General features: G+C 35.7%; 2 protein-coding genes across 5 annotated transcripts in view; both read right to left on the reverse strand.

The window, feature by feature from the left end:
- Window positions 1-1409, reverse strand: part of LOC110812939 (uncharacterized) — a 37458-nt gene extending 36049 nt beyond the window's left edge. For 2 of the 3 annotated variants that reach the window (XM_088216238.1, XM_088216239.1), the window contains exon 1: window positions 638-1408. In XM_088216238.1, the coding sequence (XP_088072364.1) occupies window positions 638-1242 (605 nt within the window). In that variant the 5' untranslated portion in view covers window positions 1243-1408. Of the gene's footprint in view, window positions 1-637 lie in introns of all 3 variants that reach the window. The other variant, XM_088216240.1, reaches the window with a different exon arrangement.
- Window positions 1410-12087: 10678 nt separating this feature from the next.
- LOC110806722 (RNA-binding (RRM/RBD/RNP motifs) family protein) lies at window positions 12088-23260 on the reverse strand. Of its 2 annotated transcripts, none has more exons than XM_088216242.1 (8): window positions 23076-23260; window positions 22890-22987; window positions 22673-22724; window positions 14555-14592; window positions 14378-14468; window positions 14226-14301; window positions 13078-13156; window positions 12088-12802 (listed from the first exon to the last, which is right to left on the reverse strand). In XM_088216242.1, exons 1-8 carry the CDS (start codon window positions 23212-23214, stop codon window positions 12407-12409), a joined length of 969 nt encoding a protein of 322 aa, XP_088072368.1. In that variant the 5' UTR covers window positions 23215-23260; the 3' UTR covers window positions 12088-12406. The 2 variants fall into 2 exon arrangements, with proteins under 2 accessions (XP_088072368.1, XP_088072367.1); XM_088216241.1 differs by having other exon boundaries at window positions 14555-14625.
- Window positions 23261-23340: the final 80 nt, after the last annotated feature.

A 23340-nucleotide genomic window follows, 5' to 3' on the forward strand; every position in this document is an offset into this window, starting at 1 on the left:
TACATGCACATCATGCTCAGAAACAAACACATAACAGAATAAGCACATGAATGCCTATTTCAACCTCAAAAAGAACCTAGATATTTGATCATGAGACTTCTTTTTAGACAATACCATTGTACTTTAGACATATAGATAATGCCTAATCTATAAGATTGTATTTTGAACATTCTTATCATGGACAGGTTGTGAATGCTAACACTAGCCAGCATAAATTACTCTTACATCAAGCAACATTTAAAACAATTCAGGGTTTTCAGTTCCACGAAAGAAACCCAGCATAAGCAACTGGCTTCTTTTTTCCAGTTGTATCGATTAGATTACTGCCAAAGAATCTCCACAAAAAATTACAAAAACAAACCCTCTTCAAAAGGCTGCTCCAAACAAGTAATCCCTTTTGTTTAAGAAAAACCCTAACATAATAATTTGTTCCTACAGAGAAAGATATTTTAAGGAAATTAAAATAATCTTAAAAAATAAATCTAACAGCATATACAACTGTTCAAGTCCGACTTAGGATCATAAAATCGGACTGCTAGCCTGCAGATTCTTCCTCTGAAACCCAAATAATATAATATATTGATTGACAAGTGAATCAAAATAAACCAGAAACGGGATCCAAAACAAGAGCAAGTACCTCTTGATGACATAACTGCAAGCCTTGTAGAGTTTCTGCTTGGAATCGGAAAGAATATGCAGATGACAAAAGCTGGTCAACGCCATGGCCTTCAATTTACAACCGACGAACAAGCAGCGACGATTGTTCTTGAAATCAAAATCGCTCTTGTTACTAGTAGGATTGCAATTAACGTTTTCACCAGTACCTTCAATGCAATTAAGAGCACCCTCCCTGTCACCAGTTTCTCTCTCTGAAACTGCGCCGGTAACTTGCTGTGATCTCTCTTGATTTTGGTGTTGGTCTTCCTTGAAAGGGCTAATACCAAAGCGCCAGTAGTACTCTCTGTACTGAAGTTTGAGGTCTTCCATGAGAGCCCAGTAGTGGTCTCTATAGCATCGGGAGAGTTGCCTGAGGTGGTGGGATCGGCGCCTGAGAAGCTCTGGGCGCGTGAGATGCGAAGAGCGAGAGAGAATAAGGTCTTGAGGAGGCATAGAGATCGGAGAGTTGTTGTGAGTAGAAACAGGGCTAGGGTTAGGGTTTGGGGGTTGAAGATGGTTTCCGGTGGAGACAACGACTGGGATTTTAGGGGGCTTGGAGGATGAAGGATAGAAAGTTGAAGACATTTGATTCAAGTTTTTCAGAGATATTGAAGAAGAAGAAGAAGCTTCTGCTGCTGCTGATACTGCCAGAATGCGTTTCGCAGTACAGACCTTTCTTTTTCTCTCTTTTTCGTCGTTACTATTTTTTCTTTTGATTCCTTTTTCTTTTTTCCGTTTTTGTTTGGGTAAATTACAGAAATCACCCTATAATTTATTCCAAAACAACATTATATAGTTTAAATATATACATAATTTAATTAATATTAGAAAATAATCTACATTAACCATTTACGAACTCATTCTACATTTTTCTTGAAGAAAAATTTAGATATTTCATTAATTAAATGACACATCAATTATATGCAGCAAAAGAAAGAAAAGCAGCCGCCGACTGTAGCTGCATGAAGAAGAAAACCCAACGATCACGCGACTGTTCAGCAGCCAAAACTATTGATGAATCTCGCACGTAACGATCGATTTTTTCCAACCGTTACAAAAGTAACCCGACACCTTCGAGCGTGAGGAAGAAGACTGAGAGAAAAAAAGGATAATATTTTTTTAAGATATTTTTTTGTCATTTCTATAGTTGATTTTCTTTCTAATTCAATTTAAATTTGGTTCTAATTTTAAATTTAAATATTTATATGTGAACATATATATTAAAATAAATTAATTTACATAATATGTCACAAAAATGATCTCTTTTGTGGATAATTTATTTATTTCATAATATAAATAGTTGGATGAGTATAATTTATGTGAATATTAATCGGTCTAAAATAATGTAAATATTTAATATGATTGCATTTCTATTTAAGGTAATTAATACGTGACAATTATTCAGTATAACATATGAACTTTAAGTCGGCCTAAAGAAAAATTTATTGTTTGATGTGTTCTTATTATTTGTATTTAATTACTATTATAGGGTACCACTTATAAATTAATATTTTGTTCAAAGATACAGTGTTAATGAAGTATTCGGTATCTTGAGATGAAATATATATTTACTTAAAATTCATTATTAAAGTTTATAGTTTAATATTTTTTATGTGAATATTAATTAATTAATTAATTTGTTTATTGTATTTTCGCTATTCAGTTCCTTATACTGCTAAGAGGATCATCAAAAATGTGAATTCCATACCAATGTTGAACAACACAAACTTCAAGCAATGAAAAAATAGTGTTTGACTTGTGTTTTGAGTTATGGATCTAGATTAAGCTTTACAAGTTGATCAACCCGATCAAATTATTCTTGACAGTACCTCTAAAGAAAAAGGGTTTGAAAGATGGGATTGGTCAAATCGTATGACTATGTTGATTATAAAACATGCCATTTTAAAGGTTTTTCAGGGCACCATATCTTATAAGATCATAACAGTTAGAAATTTTCTTTATTCGCTAAAACAATATTTCGCCAAAAGTGATAAGGTCGAGGCATATACACTTCTGTCGACCTTTATTTCCATGAGGTATAAAGGAAATAGAAATATCAGAGAGCACATAATGAAGATGCCACATGTGCATGAAAAGCTCAAGGCACATAGATAGAATTGTCAGAAGAAGTACTTGTATACTTTGTTTTAATTTCTCTTCCACTAAAGTTCAGTTATTTCAAGGTGACACACAACTCTTAGAAGGAATCATAAAATTTGAATGAGCTCATTTCACATTGTGTTTAAGAGGAGGAAAGACTCAAATCTAAAAGGACAAAGAGTATTCATTTGGCAATGATCTCAAAGAATAAGAAGAATAAGAAAAAAAAAAATAAGTAAATCTATTGTGGCTCCAGTACAACAGAAAAAGCAATAGAAGGTTCAGACAAAAAATATTTGTTTCTTCTGTAAAGCTTCGAAGCACCAGAAGAAGCAATGCGCTAATTATCATACATGGTGCCCAAAGAAATATGTGCTTCTTAATTTTATTTGTTCTGAGATTAATTTAACTTTTGTTCTTATACACACCTGCTAGATAGAATTATGGTGCCACAACTCATATCAGTGTGTTAATGCAAGGTTGCCTCCATTGTCGCAAGCTAAGTGATGGTGTCAAATTCATTTATGTGGGCGATGACAAACCAACAATATGAAAGCAATTGACAAATTTAAATTGTTGTTAAGGACTAGAATTTATTTTGATTTAGAAGAGATTTTTATTGTACTCTCATTTAGATGGAATGTGATTTTTATTTATTTATTGAACAAATTTGGTTATTCATATCATTTAGAAATAGAAAATTTAGTCTTTTTCTTAATTTAAATCTGGTTGGTTATGGTTCTTTATCAGCGGATGATAATCTTTATTTGCTTGATACAATTACTTCTTATAATGAATCCTTACATGTTGGTACAAGAGATGTAAAGAAAAAATTAACAAATGAGAATTCTACTTCATTGTAGTATAAGAGATTAGGTCACATTTTCCAAATGAGAATTGAGAGACTTGTGTCTCATAGAATTCTAGTTCCCATTGATTTTACAGATTTCGACATATGTATCCGTTATATTAAGAAAAAATAGACAAACATTAAGAGATTCGGTGTCAACAAGGCTATGCACGTATTAGAACTCATTCATACAGATATTTATAAACCGTTCCCTATGGCTTCTTAGAATGGTCAATAATATTTCATAACGTTCATAGATTATTATTCCAGATATAACTATCTATATCTCATTCATGAGAAGTCTCAATCCCTAGATGTGTTCAAGAGTTTTAAAGCAGAACTTGATAAACAACTCAACAAAAGGATTAATGTTGTTAAATATGATGGATAAGGTGAATAGTATACAGGGCCATTTGCTCTTTTCCTAGAGGAATGCTCTATTCCTAGCATGAATGGTGTTGCTGAAAGGTAAAATAAAATATTTAAAGATATGGTGAGGAGTATGATTAATCATTTTATCTTACCTGAATCATTATGGGGAGAAGCATTAAAGACCGCAATATATTTACTCAACAAAGTTCCAACTAAAGCAATTACAAAGACACCTTATGAGTTTTGGATGGCAAAAAACTTAGTTTGATACATTTGCATATTTGGGAATGTCCAGCTGAGGCCAGACCTTATAAGCCATGGGAAAACAAATTGGACTCCAAAACTGTTAGTTGTTATTTTATTGGTTATTCTAAATGATTCACGGCTTATAAGTATTATGATCCCACTGTAAAGATAATATTTGATACGGCAAATGTCTAGTTCTTGGAGGATGTTGAGTTTGCAGGGGGAGAAAGAGTTTGAGACCTTATCTTTGAAGAAAAATGAGTCGATATTTCTATTCCCTTAGTTGTTCTTAACAATGATCAAGATAAGATTTTTATACATAACATTATTAAAAAAAAAAATTCAGATCAAAACAATATCATAGTATCTCCTGTTCATGTTCAGAAAACTGTTCCTGAAGTACAAACTTCGCACCCTCAATAACCTATGCCATTAAATAGATCTACTATAGAGAGGAGAAGTGTATTTCCATATGATTATACTGTATTTCTCTAAAAATGAGTTTGACATTGGTACAGCTGAAGATGATCCTATCAACTTCCGTCAAGTCATTAAAAAAGTTTTAACTCTCAAAAGTGGATTGATGTCATGAATGAAGAGATAAAGTCCATAAAGGACAATGATGTTTGAGATCTTGTTTCATTGCCTAATGATGCAAAACCCATTGGTTGTAAATAGATATTTAAGACCAAGAGGGATTTTAAAGGTAATTGAAAAGGTACAATGTTCGTCTTATCGTTAAGGGGTTTACACAAAAAGAATGTATCGATTATAAAGAGACATTTTCTTCGGTTTTATTGAAATACTTTTTTAGGATTATAATAGCTTTAGTTGTATATTTTGATCTTGAGTTACATCAGATGGAGGTTTAGACATCATTTCTTAACGGTGACATTGATGAGACAATTTATATCGTGCAACTAGAAAACTTTGTATTCGGAAATGCAAAGCAAATGGTTTGTAAACTAAAGAAATTCATCTATAGATTTAAGTAGGTTTCTCGTCAATGGTATCACAAATTTCATCAACTCGTTATCTCATTTGATTTTAAGATGAATGTAGTGGAAGATTGTATATACCATAAATTCAGAGGAAGTAATATATTTTTCCTATTTTACAAGTTGATAACATACTGTTTGCCAGTAGTGATATAGGTTTATTGCACGAAACTAATGGATTTTTGACATAGAAATTTGATATGAAAGATCTTGGGGATACCTCTTTTAATTAGGAATTCAGTTACATTGGGATCGCTCTCGGAGTATTCTTAAATTATCACAAAAGAGTTATATTGAAAAAAAATTTAACAGATTTGACATGCAGGATTGTAAAGTAGGTAACTCTCTTGTATTTAAAAAAGATAAGTTTACTCCAAGTTAATGCCCTAAGAATGACATAGAGACTACGGAGATGCAAAAGATTCTTTATGCTTCAATTGTAAAGAGTCTTATGTATACACATATTTGTATGCATTCGGATATTGCGTACATAGTTGGGATGTTAAGTAGATATTTAAGCAATTCAGGTTTGGATCATTGGAAAGCAACCAAATGTATCATGCGGCATATGCAAAGAATAAAATATTATATGTTCATATACATGAGGTCAGATCAATTGGAGATCATTGGTTATTAATTCTAATTTCGCTGGATGTCAAGACAACAGAAAATCTACATCAAGTTATATCTACTTGCTTGCTAGGGAAACTATTTCTTGAAAGAGTACTAAGAAATACTTGTAGCTTCTTCTATTATGTTAACATAGTTTGTAATTTGTTATGAGGCATTCAATCATGGAATATGGCTGTGAAATTTTGTTAGTGGGTTGCGCATTATTGATAGCATAGAAAGATCATTAAAGTTATTTTGTGACAATAAGTTTGTAGTTATGTATTCTAACAACAAAAGGAGCTCGACGAAGTCAAAACATATAGATATCAAGTTTTTCGTTGTTAAAGAAAGAGTTTAGAGTAAGTAAATATCGATAGAGTACATTAGAACAAACTCCATGATTGCAAATTTGTTCACTAAGGGATTATCACCTAAGGCTTTTCATAATCACATTGCTCATATGGGTGTTGTATCATTTAATGATGCATACGTTCAGTGGGAGTCTTGTACCACCATTGTATTTATTTTGTAAGACATGTCATAAGCTTTCTACTTTGGTTTTAGTTTATGAATATATGATTTCATTTTAGTTATTATGTATTAGTTTTTTTTGGGTTACATATTATCTTTGTGTTTTCTTGCAGGTGATCTCACTGAGGTTAAGGCAGGACCAGTGGAAAATAGGCATGCTTAGATCACATAACATATAATTTCCATGCGGCACATTCATGTTTGATCCATTTCGTTCATTTATACTAATATACATGATCATTGATGAGTTTAGTTACGATAGTTGTAGCAAAAACCACTTCGATCCTATGTCATCATGATTGATAGACAATATTATTAGGTGATGCATTCAGGTATTGATAACACAATTTTGAGTACTCCTATGGTTATTTAACGCATAGTTAAAGTGTCACATAAAACTCAAGTAGGAGATTGTTGGGTTTTTTCGACAAATGAACTTAATGTGAGCTTTACTATACGTAACAGGCTATCGATTTATGAGTTCGTTTAAAAAGTGATTAAATACAGTTAAACGAAATTAGGACTTAATGCATCGGGCTTAGGTGTGGGCTTAATATGTGCAGCTACTATTTTTGTAATTTCTTGTTTTATGATGACCAAAATGGGAAATATAAAAGTATATCGATATAAATAGGCAGTTATGGTCTCCGAATTACATGTGTGCCATTTTATTTTTCTGAAATCCCATCATCAGAGAAAAACAACTTTCAAGGCTGTTTGTTGATTTGGAAATATCTATCGTACAACGCAGACAAATTTTTCAGGATGGATCCAGTTACACTTCTATTTATCCTTTTTTATTGATTCGGTACGAGATTGCATGTTTAAATTTATCATATCTGGTTTAATTTGAAAATGTTTTCTAACAAATTATGCATAAGTAATACTTATTGACCATGGTAAGGCCTTTTTTCATCAATTTGCGAGTTGTCAAGATGAATTATCTGCAAACTTCCAACGCAAAGAAAGTTATGTTAGGGAAAACTTTATTTTCCCATATTTGGGAGGTTAGAAAAAATCCTCTCGTAAACTGCCAAGCCATCATAATATGTGCATAATATGACTTGACAGAAAATTCTTGATTTTTGTTTAATTTCCATAAAATCCTATCACTACAAAGATTCATACTCATTTACCTCCCAATCATTTAAATTTTTGTTAACATTAATCATCCAAATCACATTTCCATTAATGATCTTATAAAAATATTTGATTTTCATGATTTTAGATTGGGCAATTGTGTATATACTCGGTAAACTTTTCATGAGGCATTTGCCATCCACCCAGAATTTAATTTGGTTTTCTTTGCCTATACGCCACTAGATACATTCTTTAAACCTTGGCCAACCCATCAAAATTTTCCTCCATAGGCATAATCATACGATCTAACCAATTTCCCAAGAATAAGCTCTCCTATAGCACCACCCCACGTGATTGCAGTGATTCTTTTCCACAACCCTTCTCCTTCCGTAAAGTACTGCCAAAGTCATTTTATTTGAAAAGCCACATTCATCTCAACAATAAACTTAATTCCTAAGCCTCCTTGATCAATTGGTTTCTTGACATCTTCCCATTTAACTAGATGAAATCTCCTTTTGTCCTCATCACCCCATAAAAATCGGTACACAATAGTTTCAATTCTCTTAACAACCTTCACCGAAATAGTTAGAGTGGAAAAAAAGTAAATGGAAAGGTTGGTGAGTGTATTCTTATTGAGTGTGAGCCTACCCCATTTGGATAAAAATTATTTTTTTCAATTAGCAAATCTTCTCTCAATAGAGTCAATAGTCGGTTCCGAAATGCAAGAATCTTTATATTTGGATCCTATAGGGATGCCCAAATATAAAATGGGTAATTTGGTAGCTTTGTATCCCATGGTACTGGTAAGGTAGTTTTCATCCCTTGTATCCCCAAACCTCACCAATTCAGACTTTCTAAGATTAATTTTTAGCTTGAAATCAATTGAAAACACATTAAAATATATCTAAGGTGCAGGAGATTTCTAATCTCTAACTGACAAAAGATTAAGGTGTCATCAGCAAAGAAGAAATGTGAAACCTGTATAGCATTTCTACTATTCTTTATTATTATACCTTTTAGCAAATTTTAATTGATAGCATTACCGATCAAAGTGTTGAACACCTCCATAACGATTAAAAATAGAAGTAGTGAAAGGGGATCACCCTAGTGCAGCCTGCAAGAAAGAAAATAATCTAGATGGATCACCATTAATAGATACCACAAAGGAGGTAGTAGTAATACAATTGTGCATCCACTTCATCCATTTTTGTCCAACACTCATTCTTTTCATCATGTGTTCGAGAAAATCCTAACTAACAAGATCGTAAGCTTTCTCTATATAAAACTTGTGCAAAACTCCCTTTTTCCTGAAACCAACTCATCTACCTCTTTATTTATAGCATAACTGCATCCAAGATTTGTTTACCCCCCACAAACATATGTTGGCACTCCCTAATAATTTTACCCAACACCTTAGATAGTTTATTGGACATGACTTTTATAATTAACTTATAAATATAACTCATGAGACTAATGAGTCTAAAATCTTTCATATTCTTAACACCTCTCTTTTTAGTAATTAGAACAAAAAATGTAGTATTAAGGGATCTCATAAATTTTTCAAAGTCATACAATTCCTGAAACAATCTCATAACATTATTTTTTATTAAATGCCAAAAGTCTTGTAAGAACTTTGTGTTGAAGTCATTTGAGCCTGGTATCTTATCACCATTACACATTTTAAGGATGTCTAATATCTCACTATGCACAAATTCCACTTATAATATCTGCCTACTTATCATGGATAGGGACTTGAATTGTATCCCGTCCAATCTAGGACGTTCATCCCACTCCTTTAAGTACATACAAGAAAAAAACTCCTTAATAACCGCTCGCATATCATTATTACCTTCAACTCTCCTATTTCTAATCCACAATTCATCCAAGAAATTGCATATTTTTCTATGGCTTGCCAAAGCATGAAAATATTTGGTGTTACAGTCATCTTCTTTCAACTATTTCTCTCTAGATTTTTGTTTCCACGACACCTTTTTTCTACTCATCATATTTGCTAACTTCACCTTCAGGTCATCCCTTACCATTTTTTCTGCCTCATGTAGCTCGAAAAAATAATCTTTGTTGTCCAACTCATCTAAATTAGTGAACAGATTATTGAGTTCCTCCCTTTTTCTTTTCTGTTCATTTTTTGCCCACTATTTGATAATATTTTTTAGAGCTTTCAATTTTCGGGCGATTATGATGCTAGCTTTACCCTGGACAGTTATACATTTCCAATTCTCCTCAATTAATTTCTTGAACTTTTTCACCCCCAACCATCTATCATCCAGTCTAAATGGAACAAGGCCTTATTGGATACTGTTAGACATCATACACAAAGGGAAGTGATTTGAAATTGGACGTTGAAGAGTTTTCTAATTAACACCTGTAAGTTGTAACAGAATGTGAGAAGAGATAAAAAAAATCAATCTATTCTGGACCAAGAAGGATTGTACCTTTGATTGGACTAGGTCCATCTACCTCCCACCAAAGGAAGATCCATCAAACTCACTATGCCTATTTCTCAAAAAATTCTTTTGCAGTTCTGGCCGAGAAATTGTTGTTTTTCCTTTCCTCTCTTCTTATGACCATGTTGAAGTCCCCTCCTGTAATCCAATTCCCACTCCAATATCGTTTAACATTCTCCAACTCTTGCCACTACTTTTCCCTTTCCTCCTTTATCCCGTGGTAGTATATTCTAAAGAAGATCAATTCAGCTCCACCCCTACAATTCTAGAACATGCAAGATATAGTAATCTCCTTCTTTATCATACCCATACATTTAACTCCCCTTTTCCTCTACATGATAATGATTCCACTAGCCGAGCCTCTAGCTCGAATGACATGCCAACTCGCAACCACTTCTATCCACAGGCTTTTAATGACCTCATTAGAATACTCATCCAACTTAGTTTATTGGAAACAAACAATCTCTGGTTTCCATCTAACAAGGCATCCTCGAAAAATAAATCATTTTCCCTAATCGTTTAGTCCTCTAACATTCCAAGACACAATTTTTCCAAACACTAAAACAGTAGTTCTACTCTTCATATCCTTCTCCCCTCTCCTCATACCTTCATAATTTATTGTTAACTCTAATCTTTTAAGTTCATGCTTAGTACCCACACTATGCCTTTTTTATTATGTTTTGTTCTTTCTTCACCATCTTTCTTTTGTTCAGAAATTCTTTTTTTAATTTCAGTAAAGAATAAAAAAAAACTTATTCTTCCATAACTGCTAATGAGATTCCCATCATCCTATCAAACTTATGGGTATTTTTTAAAACCTAAATCAAACTGTTAACTCTATTCTCCTCGATCATATCAATATCATCCATGCACAAAGACGAAATCTCCTCAATTTTCAGGTTTGGCATCATATTAATCGTCTGGCTTGCATCTTCCACCTGAACTATCAGTAAACCATCTTATCTATTTTTAAGTTCGTTACAAGATTCCATCTCACTTTCTTGGTCCATAAAAATTTTTGTTAGATCATTTTTATAAAAAGACGAAATATCATTAATCTATATTACTTGTATGGTATCATCTTTCCGACCCTCCTCGTCATAATCCTTCTTCTTCGAGTTTCTCCTTTTGATCTCCTCCATCTCAATTGCAAAAGTACTGGTCTCGACTTGGTGCGAGTCAAGCCTTTGGTTTTTCACACCTAATGGTTCAAACCGGCACTTTCATTTGTGGTTGATTCTAAGAACCTTCAAGTATATTGGTGTATATAGGTACTAATATAATTCTTAAAATTCGGAATCTATAAATGATAATTATAAATCATAACCATATAGAAAAACTCAAAAGACTCATATTAAAATCTAATTCATAAACCATAACTTACAAAAATTAAAAAAAAAAACACACACACACATTTATATCCTTAACTCCATATAAAATAAAAAATTCCCAAATTATTATTTTAAACTCTTTAATTAGGTCTCTTTAATTTTTTGCTATTATTTTTAACTCTTTAAAAAAAAAATCTTCTTAAATTGCAAATTATTATTTGTAAGATATATTTTGTGCCTAGGCCTGTAAAAGCTCCACAAACAATCCAAATTGGGCTCTGTGATTCATTACACACTTGGTTTCCTCCTCACTCAGTCCAAGGTTGTTTCCAACCCCACCTCTTTAACTTGATTTAGTTTTGCAGCCTGTTTCAGATGCCCCTCATATACTTGTACATGAAAACTACTCACATGATTTGGGTGCTTAGATCCTGAGATTTATTGCAAACACAGTGGTGATTGTTCAAACTTCCATAGAGCTCCTTTTTGTATCCGATGCAAGTCTCCCTCAGCGGAGAAGGTGAATAAAAATAAATTTTTTCCACAAAATTGTCATTAACTTCCAAAGGCTTGTCATCATTTGGACCAAAGCTTGATAATTTAATTTGTTGTTTGTGTGCAAGTGAGATCAAATGGAATTTATGTTGCCATGGTAGAGAAAAAAACACCTTAGAGCCAGGAGACTTACATTGAAGATCTAAACTTGTTGCAACCCAACTTGGATTGCATGCAGATTAAAAAAGTGCTAGGTAATTTATTCTTAAATTAATTTATTGATTTTATTAATTTTTTAATTGAAATTAATAAAATTATCAAAGATAAATTTTAAATTTTAAAAAGATTACTAAAAAGCTACAAAAAAGAATTCATATGGCTGACCTTGTGGTCTCGCATGGACTAGTTTGGATGATAACCTTGTAATAGACACCAGAAATGTCCTATAACAATATGATCAGCCTTTATAACAGGCGTCTTCCTAAGTAAGAAAAAAGGTTAAACCATTTTTACTAAAAGGTGATAGACTGAAGTTCAAAATGATGCGAAACTGAGAAAGAGAGTAGTATGATTCCCATCCTGATAACAGAACCAGGTCCTCAGTCTAATATCATGGTAGTAGAGATCAGGTCAATCAGCGACAGAAGCATGATCATGCCAGAGGACCTCTCACATCTGTCTGCGATGGCTATGCTTGCGACGCTTGTGCGAGTGTTCCTCCTTTTCCCGGGAGCTCCTTCTTTGATAGTCTTCTTCTTTGTCCCTGCTGCTCTTTTGGCGAGAATGCTCTTCCGTCTCTAAATGACTCTTTTTATGAGAGTGCTCTTCCCTATCAATTGGGCTTCTTCCTCGAGATGACTCTAACTGCTCCTTAATTCTTGTTTTGTGATGATGTTCCTCCATTCCTGAAATGCTCCCCTTGCCAGAGTATGATTCCCTTTCTTTATAGCTTTTGTTGCGGTGACCATCGTCTCTCTCCGGAAGGCTAATATTATGATGGAATTCTTCCCTCGTGTGATCTTCCCTATCTATAGACCTCCTTTGTCTTCTAGGTGGTGATGGGACCTACATAAAGCAAAAGGCTTATCAAGCCAAGTCCGGAAATTCTTTCCACATGCATTTTTTTTTGCACCTTTAACAATATCAAGCCATATCAAAGTTCAGTAGTTAACTAACAATACAGCTTCGTGGACATAATAACATCCAAGATTGTTATAGTGAAAATGCTGCTATATGTTGGAAGAAGGATGATATAACTTTTGATTCATTAAACAATGTACTTCAACATTTAACTGGCTCCATATTGTTAACATAAATAGACCATGTGAAAGAGACAATACCTGAAAACGTGACATATATCTTCCTTCTGGTGGAGGGGGAATGCCAAGCCTCTTCAAATCTTCAAAAGGGATTGGTCGTCTGTTATTGTACAAGGAGAGGATTCAGTCAAACCATGACAACATAACAATAATCATGAAGCCACAGAATACACCTACTTGACTGGCAGAATGGGGTAATTTTAAATTTATGCTCAAAATTAGATATTTGCTTAGTTATGCTTACAGCAAAATGCCTGCTAAAGCAAGTGGCTCTTCGAAAATGCTTAGGAAAACAATATTAAAACGGTGGTTATCAAGTCCCACTTCAGCGAGACAAAAGGAATCATGAACCAACACTCCCTATTAGAGCAACAACTAATGCTAAAAGCCACTTCATTTCTTCTACATATTAAAGGTTAGCAATAAAACAACACTAACTGAATCTATTGATACAATCAGGGAGATACAACAGATTAAGTTGGTTAGGATCCAAACACTTTCTGGTAACAGTCCAATTCAGAAACAACAAGCAACCTGTTTGCATAAAAAAAAATAGGAAAACAAGTATCTTGGATAGCTTTATCTTGGTAAACTACAGTGACAGCCATTGGGTAAATTTGATTAGGCTGAAGATAATCCAATCCTAACAGCGTGAACATGTGAGTGGTAGCCCACATGTGCAACATTAACTGGGAGGTTATGGAAGCAACCACCAAACTTCACCCAATAATGAAACTAGAAAAGAATATTTGTTTCCAGAATGAACTATAGGATAATCCAAGAGGAACTGCTTCAGCAAAGTCGGGATATTTCTTCTATGGCTTGCTTGTTACTAGGGATCAGAAACCTCGCTACTAGAGAAATCAAGGGGAGAGTGGAGGTAGATCAAATAAAAATGTTGTACCATATATTTGCATATTATAACTAATATGAAAGTTGTGTAAGAATTAATTAAGAAATGAATCACACATGCTTAACATGTTCTCTCTTTAGTTTGGTAGTCAAATGGCAGTCAATAGTTTAATTCAATTAATATATATAGTCTCTTGGTACTAAGGAAGCCTTTCCAAGGCCAAGAGGTGCAAAGGCATGCTAGAAGGTTTGGCTAAAAATAATAACTATCCAATAATTTAATTCAATAATATATATGAGAAAAGTTCAATGCATACAAAGGAGCTCGAAATGGTCTTTCACGTCCTCCAAAACGAAGTTGCCCTGACTCTTTCTTTCCACCAAGACCCCCTCCTATCAACAAAAAGAGAAATGTCATCTAGCTGTTCTTTTTGACAAAAATTAAACAGGGTAGGGAAAATTGACTGACCTAACCTTCTAGGTATCCACCCAGGCATTAATTGTTGTCTATTATAATCGATTATAATTTCAGAGTCGTCAATCATGGAATGGTGAGCATCCTGCATAACATAGCAATGTAACTAATATCACCATTATGACAAAATCGGCATTCTCATGGAGAACCACAGCAAAACCTTCTTAGTACCTCATATGCACGGTTCATTTCTCTCTCGGTCTCATATTCTACAAAAGCATAACCACGAGAGTCACCAGTTACTGCAGAAAGTGGTAGACAAGATAAATACTCCAGAAAATTCTAAAAACAAAACTAACAAGTACACCATATTCTTCAAAAATAACCAAAGAAGAATTGAATAGCATGTAGAAAGACAACTCCATTTCCTGTGTACCAACAATTGAAACTTTGTTTAGTTTCTTGGTCTAATGGCTTTGCTACACAATGTAGAGGCGTCTATTCTATAATTGACACAGGAGAGTATGGAGATGATCAAATCAACTACTAAAACTCACTCAACGTATGCAATACCGAAACTATAATCACCTAAAATTAAACCCCTCCCTCTAATTGAATCTACAATGCTAAAAAGAAAGCAAAAACAAATATTAGAGAAAATAAACAAAGAAAGAAAAAACATCACAGATTTACCGATAAGTTGATTCTCGCTCATTGACTCAACAAGATTTCTAAAAACTCTTACTTCCCGAATAATTTGAAAAAACTAACTTTAGCAAAAATGTTAAAAGAAAAAAAGTTGAAACTTTCAAGAAATCTCTCAAATTTATTATTAAATGGTGTGTTTACATTTTAGGAGTAAAGATCTATTTATATTCTTTTCCATCCAATTTAGATGAATACAAAATCTTGAGATAATTAATCAAAATAATACCCTAGATAAAATTTTATCTTAATGTAAGATAAATACATAATAAAATAATTATTTTATTCCAAATAAATTAATTAAATAATACTAAGGAATAGAGTTATAATAAAATATTAATTAAAATAAATTTATATTTATCGCATGTGAAATCCATATAAAAAACATGTGCAAATTAATTTTAAAACATGAATAATTTGAAAAGTAGGTCCCAAGCCTTTTAAAAATGTAAAATAATAAAATAATTTAAATATTTTAAAAAGCCAAAAAGAAGGCCGATCAGTTTGGGCTACCCGGATGGACTGGGCTGGCCGGTCCGCACGGGTTGCACAGGAGAAGGCCCGAGAGAGTCGCTGGCTAAGCTTGGGCTGTTTGGCCATCCACGGGCTTGTCCGCATGGGGGGCCAAGTGGGAATCCCGGACTGCATGTTGCACGCGAGGCGTGCGATCCCGAGTTTGCCCACATGCGCAGGATCGCGCGCATGCTGCTCGGGTCTTGCGCACATGTGGCACGCGTGGGGTGTGCGGGCTGTCCGGCTGCACGGTCGCTTGCTACTTCACGCGTACGAGTTATCCACCTGCATGGGTGGATCGCCATGCTTGTTACTCACATGCCAAAGGTAGTTTACGCATGCCGAACGTGTCTTCCATCTTCGCACTGGACTTCGGACCTCTCTTTGTGCTTTGTCATTGATCGTGTTGCTTGCCCAATCTTGGACTAATAGATTGAAAATTCGTTTAAGCTTGTGGGCCCGGCTTTGGGTGATTGGGCCTACGGGCAACTGAGTTTGTTTTCCCATTGGGCCTAATTCGTCAAAGACTTCAGAGTCTTGCGCATCTTCTTCTTTTATCAGAATATCCTTTGTGATGGTTTTCGCGTCATCCTCCCTCCTTTGGAAATATTCGTCCTCAAATCTTCACCTACATCAAAAGTCGACAGGTCAGATATATTAAAAGTAGCAGACACTTCGTACTCACCAAGTAGGTCGATTTTGTAGGCGTTGTCGTTGACACGCTTCAAAACTTGGAATGGTCCGTCTCCTCGAGGATCTAACTTAGATTTCTGCTACTTGGGAACCTTTCCTTCCTCAGGTGAACTCATACCCAGTCTCCTGGTTGGAAAACGAGGCGCTTCCATCCCTTGTTAGTATTACGGACATAGGCTTCATTATGTTTTTGCATGTGCTGTCGACTCTTCTAATGTATGGCCTTAATGAGTTCGGTGCGCTGTTGTCCATCTGTAGTTTTTACTTTCTGCACGGGAACAGGGGTTAAATCTAATGGAGTCAAAGGATTAAAACCGTATACTACATCGAAAGGTGACATTCTGGTAGAAGTATGAATATTTCGGTTGTGGGCGAACTCGATCATAGGTAAAAAGTCTTCCCAGGTCTTCAAGTTGAGGCCTACCACGGCCCTTAGAAGTGATCCTAGGGTCTTGTTTACCACATCGGTTTGGGGGTAACAAGTAGTGGAGAACAACTTAGTTCCCAGCTTCGCCCACAACACTCTCCCAAAGTGGCTGAGGAACTTAACGTCCCTATCACTCACAATGGTTTTACGTATACTGTGAAGTTTGACGATGTCCTAAAAAACAGATTGACAATATTTAAGGCATCATCAGTTTAGTGGCATGTAATAAAATGAGTCATCTTGCTAAAACGGTCCACCAAAACAAATACACTATCATGACCTCTCTTTGTCCTAGGCAGCTCTAGTACAAAGTCCATAGAGATGTCTACCCACAGGGTAGTGGGTACAGGTAGTGGGGTGTACAAACCACGAGGCATCACTCTAGATTTGGCTTGCCTACAAGTGATACACTGGCTACAAATACACTCGACATCCCTCTACATATTTGGCCAATAGAAATGCTCTTGTAACATGTCTAGGGTTTTTGATATCCCGAAATGTCCCATGAGTCCCCCACTATGTGCTTCCCACATTAATAGCTTCCTAATGGAATAGCTTGGTATACAAAGTTTGTTTTCTCTTAGGAGGAATCCATTGATTTGGTGATATTTTTGGACAGCACAGTGCTCACTAGCTTGGTAGACAAAAGAAAAATCTTCATTATTGGCATACATCTCCTTTGTGTGCTCAAACCTTAAGAATTTGGAGCTTAAAGTGGAGAGGAGCGCATACCTTCAAGATAACGCCTCCACAATGACGTTGTCTTTCCCTTGCTTATACTTGTTTTTATGAACTCTACCCACTTAGTGTATCGGCGGTTGACCTTACCTTGGCCCTTCAAATGCTTAAGGGATTCATGATCAGTGTGGATTACAAATTCCTTCAGCAGCAAATAGTATTGCCACACTTCCAAGGATCGTACCAAGGCATACAGCTCCTTATCGTAGGTCGAGTAATTAAGTGGTGCGCCACTGAGTTTCTCATTGATGTAGGTTATTGGGCCCCTTTCTTGTATCAGCACATCTCATACCTATTCTTGAAACATCACATTCAAGTTCAAAGGTTTTGTTAAAGTCAGGTAAAGCAAGTATAGGGGCAGAGCATAATTTCTCCTTTAACAGGATAAAGGCAGATTCTTGCTTGTTAGTCCATACGAATTTGACATCCTTTTCAACCAACTCGTTTAAGGGTGCCGCGATGGAACTGAAGTCTTTGACAAACCTTCGATAGAAACTGGCTAACCCATGAAAGCTTCTCACCTCACTCGCAGTCGTCGGTGCGGGCCACTCCTTAATGGCTTTTATCTTTTCTTCATCAAACTCGATACCACAGGCACTTACCACGAATCTTAAGAAGATCAGCTTGTCACTACATAAGGTACGTTTCTTTGCATTAGCATATAGTTGTTCCCTTCGTAGAACAGAACGAATATGCTTGATGTGGTCGTCTAGATTCCTACTGTAGATTAGGATATCGTCGAAGTACACAACTACGAATTTTCTTAAGAAATGTCATAGGACATGATTCATAAGTCTCATGAAGGTACTAGGAGCATTTGAAAGGCCGAAAGGCATTACGAGCCATTCATAAAGGCCGTACTTGGTTTTAAAAGCTGTTTTCTACTCGTCTTCAGGGTTCATCTTAATTTGGTGGTACCCACTTTTGAGACCAATTTTGGTGAAGATAGTTGCTCCACTAAATTCATCGAGCATGTCGTCTAACAGAAAAATAAGGTGTCTATATTTTACGGTAATTTTTTCGACAGTCTGACAGTCGACACACATTCTCTAGAAACCGTCATTTTTGGGTACTAACAGGACAGGTACAGCACACGGGCTCAAACTTTCCCTAACATGCCTCTTGGCCAGCAGTTCTTCCACTTAGCACCGGAGTTCCTTAGTTTTTTCCGGATTACTCCTATAGGCAGGGCGATTGGGAATGGTGGCTCTAGGGACAAAATCAATTTAATGCTCAATTCCCCATAGTGGTGGAAGTCTATATGGGATTTCCTTTGGCAGGACATCCTTGAATTCTTGGAGGAGGGAAACTATACCCCAAGGGAGGGTTGGGTCTAGATCGAATAGGTTTAGGTAGACCTCCTTATACCGCAATACTACGAGGCTTTTTCTCTCATAAACAGCTTGTCTCCTCTACTATCCCCTCACGTAAAGACTCACACTCCCGTTTTCTTTCTCTCAGGTCTTTACTGGGCTAGGTTTACTCCTTTCTGGGGACTCCCGACTTTTTCTCTCCCTTTCCCTCTCCAAGTATTTATCGAAGGCCCCTATAACCTTCATTTGATCCTCGTGCACCTCTTGGGGTGAGAGGGGTGTGAGGATGTGAGTGAGGCCATCCTTCCGCAAGGAATAACAGTTGGCCATAGTGTTGGACTCGTCTATCAAATTGCCAAGATGGGCCAAATATCACATGGCTGGCGTGCATAGGAACAACATCACAACATACATCATCTTTACACTTATCGATGGAGAAGGGTACCATGACCTGGTGGGTTACCTTTATTTCGCCGCTCTTATTCAACTACTGCAACTGGTAGGGAGTTGGGATGGGCGGTGCATGCTAGTCCCAATCTTTCCACGAACAAGGTGCTTGTCACGTTGGCGCAGCTTCCTCCATCGACGATCATACTAGACACCTTATCGTTGACCAGGCAGCGAGTGTGAAATATATTCTCCCGTTGTTCATGGTCCTCGTCCTTGACGTTCAACTAGAGGGCCCTCCGCAAAACAAGATTACTGCTCCAATTGGGAGTTTCTTCAACGAGCTGAAACATGTCGAAGTACCTGCAAGAAGATGTTAGTGAAGGTAAAACTCTCTCTTACCTTCGCTCGTGTTTACCTCACAATATCTTGATGGACAGCTTTGTCTATCGAGTTGAGTGTTCGAAATCGGAATCGCTTGAATTGGGTCTACCCGTTAGTCCTTATGACACAACAAAAAATCCTAAAGGATTCTGATTTCTACTAAATTTCAGAAACAAACACATAAAAAAAAGATTAGTGTGCTCTTTATGCGTTAAGCAACTAGTAACAATTAGTCGCTTAATTATGTAATGGAACAAATGTAAAATAAAGAAAACGGAAACATAGATCACAAATAATGATAACTCGGACTGATGCATAGGGATCTGATCAATCCCGACGGATATAATCGGTAGGTGTATCTTCCTATACTACCCCCAATTTGTTGGCGACGCTCTACGACCGATTAAGTTTCTTTATACAACATTGATGCAAATTACAGAAATGCAATTCAAAAATGAAATGTGGATAGTGTACGAAATGAAAACAAAAGTTTCCGCTCACACCAGTTAGGCAACGTACTTTGCCTTTAATTTCTTAAAGGATTTCCAGTCACCAATTAGCTATTCTGCTTTTGTGATGTAAAATGCAAACAATGTGCCAATTGACTTATGGGGTGCAACTTGGGGTATTTTTGGTATTTTTGATATATAATTTAAAAAAAAAACGAACTATTTGAATTGAACATATAGATATACATTCAAACAGGATACAATACGAACAAATCAAAAATTAATTTGAATTGTTAAAGAACAAAATGCTAAAGCAAATAAAGATAGATTTGGGTTCTTAGGAGCCAAAACTCTGATATCAAATGACGCGGGAGGATATGAAGAGAATCGAATCAACTCTTAAAACCACTCAACGTATGCAATACCGAAACTATAACCACTTAGAATTAAATTCCTCCCTCTAATTGAATGTACAATTCTAAAATGAAAGCAAAAACAAAGACTAAAGAAAGTAAATAAGGAAAGGAAAAACACCACGAACTTACCAATAAGTTGATCATCGCTCTTTAGCTCAATAAGATTTCTAAAGACTCCTACTTCCCGAAAAACTTGAAAAAACTAATTTTAGCAAAAATATTAAAAGAAGAAAAATCGAACTCTCAAGAATTCTCTCAAATTTATTCTCAAATGGTGTGTTTACATTCTAAGAGCAAATGTCTATTTATAACCTTTCTCCGACAATCTAAATGAGTACGAAATCTTAAGATAATTAATTAAAAAAATATTTTAGATAAAATTTTATCTTAATTTAGAATAAATACATTATAAAATAATTATTTTATCCCAAATAAATTAATTAAATAATTCTAAGTGATAGACTTACAATAAAATATTAATTAAAATAAACTCATATTTATCCCATGTGAAATCTATATAAAACACATGTGAAAATTAATTTTAAAACATAAGTAATTTGAAAAATGGGTCCCAAGCTTTTTAAAAATGTAAAATAATAAAATAATTTAAATATTTTAAAAAGGAAAAAAAGGGCCGACCGATTTGGGCTACCCGGATGGGCCGGGCCGGCCAATCCGTGTGGGTTGCGCAAGAGAAGGCCCCGCAAGAGTCACGGGCTGGGCTTGGGCCATTTGGGCTGTCCGCGGCTTGTCCGCATGGGCAGCCAAGTGAGAATCTCGGGCTGCCTGTTGCATGCGGGGCATGCGATCCCGGGTTTGCGGCACATATTCATGGTCACGCACATGCTGCTTGGGTCTTGCGCGCATGCGGCACGCGTGGGGCATGCGAGCTGTCTGGCCGCACGCTCGCTTGCTGCTTCACACGTGCGAGTTGTCCATCTGCACGGGTGGATTGCCATGCTTGTTACTCACGTGCCAAAGGTAGCTTACTCATGTCACACGTGTCTTCCATCTTCGCGCTGGACTTTGGACCTCCCTTTGTGCTTCGTCATTGATTGTGTTGCTTACCCAATCTTGGACTAGTAAATTAAAAATTCTTTGAAACTTACGGGCCCGACTTCGGGTGATTGCGCCGACGGGCAATTGGGCTTGTTTTCTCATTGGGCCTATCCGTCAAGGACTTCAAAGTCCTACGCGTCTTCTTCTTTTATCGGGATATCCTTCGTGATAGCTTTCGTGCCAATAATATTCCCAATTCCAGGTTAAAGCCATATTCAATCCCAGACCATTACTACAACGCACCAAAGCACTTTACTTGCCAAGTTAACGAGCATTTTCATCCAATAAACAATTAATCACTAGAAAATAAGAGATATGATAACTTTCTATATAACTTTCAATTGATCAACAAGACAACAAATAATCTAGTAATTCCCTTAAAAAGGACCTAGTAAAGAATAAATTACCAAGCTTGAAGTATGTGATGACTTCAAATATTAACCAAAGACAAGCTCATCATCAAAGAAACAAACAAAAGTTTTGCATTACACTTATGATGTGATGAAAACTTAAATCTAATACTAAAAAGAACTAAATATTTGGCACACAAAAAATATATGATTCACCTTGTTAGCTAAACTTCACCTTTTCCAAGGCTCTCACCATTTTACCACTAAGAAGCCCTGTTTGGTTAACACAAAAAGAAAATAAAAAATAAAATGAATTTCCTTCTATTTTCTGCACCTTTGATTAGCAGACCAAGTCAGGGACCTATTGCTACATGGTCCCACAAGAAAACAATTCTCCATTATTATCTTCTATTTTGGTGCTAAAATCTTTTGCTTATTCTTATTTTTACTCCTAATACAACATTTTATTAAACAAAAAATTCTCTCTTCCTTTAAGCCTTTTTACCTGAGTTTCTCGGAAACTATTTTTGTGAGCAGTTTTCATACTCATGTTTGAAAAGTGTCAACAGTAGAGCACTAGAGTTTCAAGATAATTTATTTTCTAACTGCAGGAGAAATCTGAGTTATATTAACCTTCCATTCGCAATATTTCACTTTCAATTTAGAGATTCAATTTAGAGATTCTGTTTTTGTTTTCCATTTTTGAATGAGGACTTCGACAAAGTAAAGGGTGAAATGAAATTCTCTCTCAAAAACAAGCGGCAATTCCCGTCCTATCAAGTTCCAGCAAACCAAAATCATCACAAATATCAAACAAAGCATTTTATCAATGCGACAGATCATCTCGCCCTCACTCTCATATGCTCCCACGCACCACCAAGTAATATGATCACAGAATCAAATAAACAACTTTACCAATGTGCCTGACCAAGCGTAAGTTCTTCACCCGACCATACTTGCTCATTGCCTGAGAGACACCATCACAATATCCATAAAAAACAAAAAGACGATGACGATGATGATGATCATAGCTTCATGTATCAATTAAATCATACATATATGTGAGCGTATATACATATATATATATATGCGTGGAAGAGAAGCACAGAGAGAGAGAGAAAGAGAGAAATACCTTGCGAAGAGTGTCTTCAGCGGTGAAGTGAGAGAGGCGACCGACAAAGAGGGTGCAGTAAGGGTCGCCGATGAGCTTGGAATCACCGAAGGGATCATCTGCAAAGGAGAAAAAAAGGGTAAATTGGAAATGAGTGAGAAGTTTTAGGGATAAAGAAAAAAGTGAAATAGAAAAGAGAGAAAATACAAAGTCCGGCATTGGAGCAGAGGAGGGCACGATAAACGGCATTGTCATGGGGGAGAATATCAGTGCCGTCAATACTCCCCGCCTGAATCGGATGATACGACTCAGCGTAGAACACCGAATTTATGGTATTCCCGCTCATTCCTTCTCTCCCAGACAAATAACAAATAGGGCAAATTGCGTTGCAGATCGTTTAGAAATTATTTTATTTTATTTATAAATTATTATGTATATTTTATTAATCTTATTGTTTACTTGATTAAAAATA

Source organism: Carica papaya, chromosome 3, assembly GCF_054855325.1.
Source record: "Carica papaya isolate Zhongbai chromosome 3, ASM5485532v1, whole genome shotgun sequence".
In the NCBI taxonomy this organism is placed as follows: Eukaryota; Viridiplantae; Streptophyta; class Magnoliopsida; order Brassicales; family Caricaceae; genus Carica; species Carica papaya.

Bases quoted from the DNA above. Each gene is read 5' to 3' on its own strand.
- LOC110806722 (XM_088216241.1), bottom strand. From the start codon at position 23,214: ATGAGCGGGAATACCATAAATTCGGTGTTCTACGCTGAGTCGTATCAT. The intron at 22,988-23,075 runs GTATTTTCTCTC...TCTCCTTTGCAG, and splicing joins CTGCTCCAATGCCGGACTTT to ATGATCCCTTCGGTGATTCC. The intron at 14,626-22,672 runs GTAAAGTTGTTT...CACTTTCTGCAG, and splicing joins ACGCTTGGTCAGGCACATTG to TAACTGGTGACTCTCGTGGT.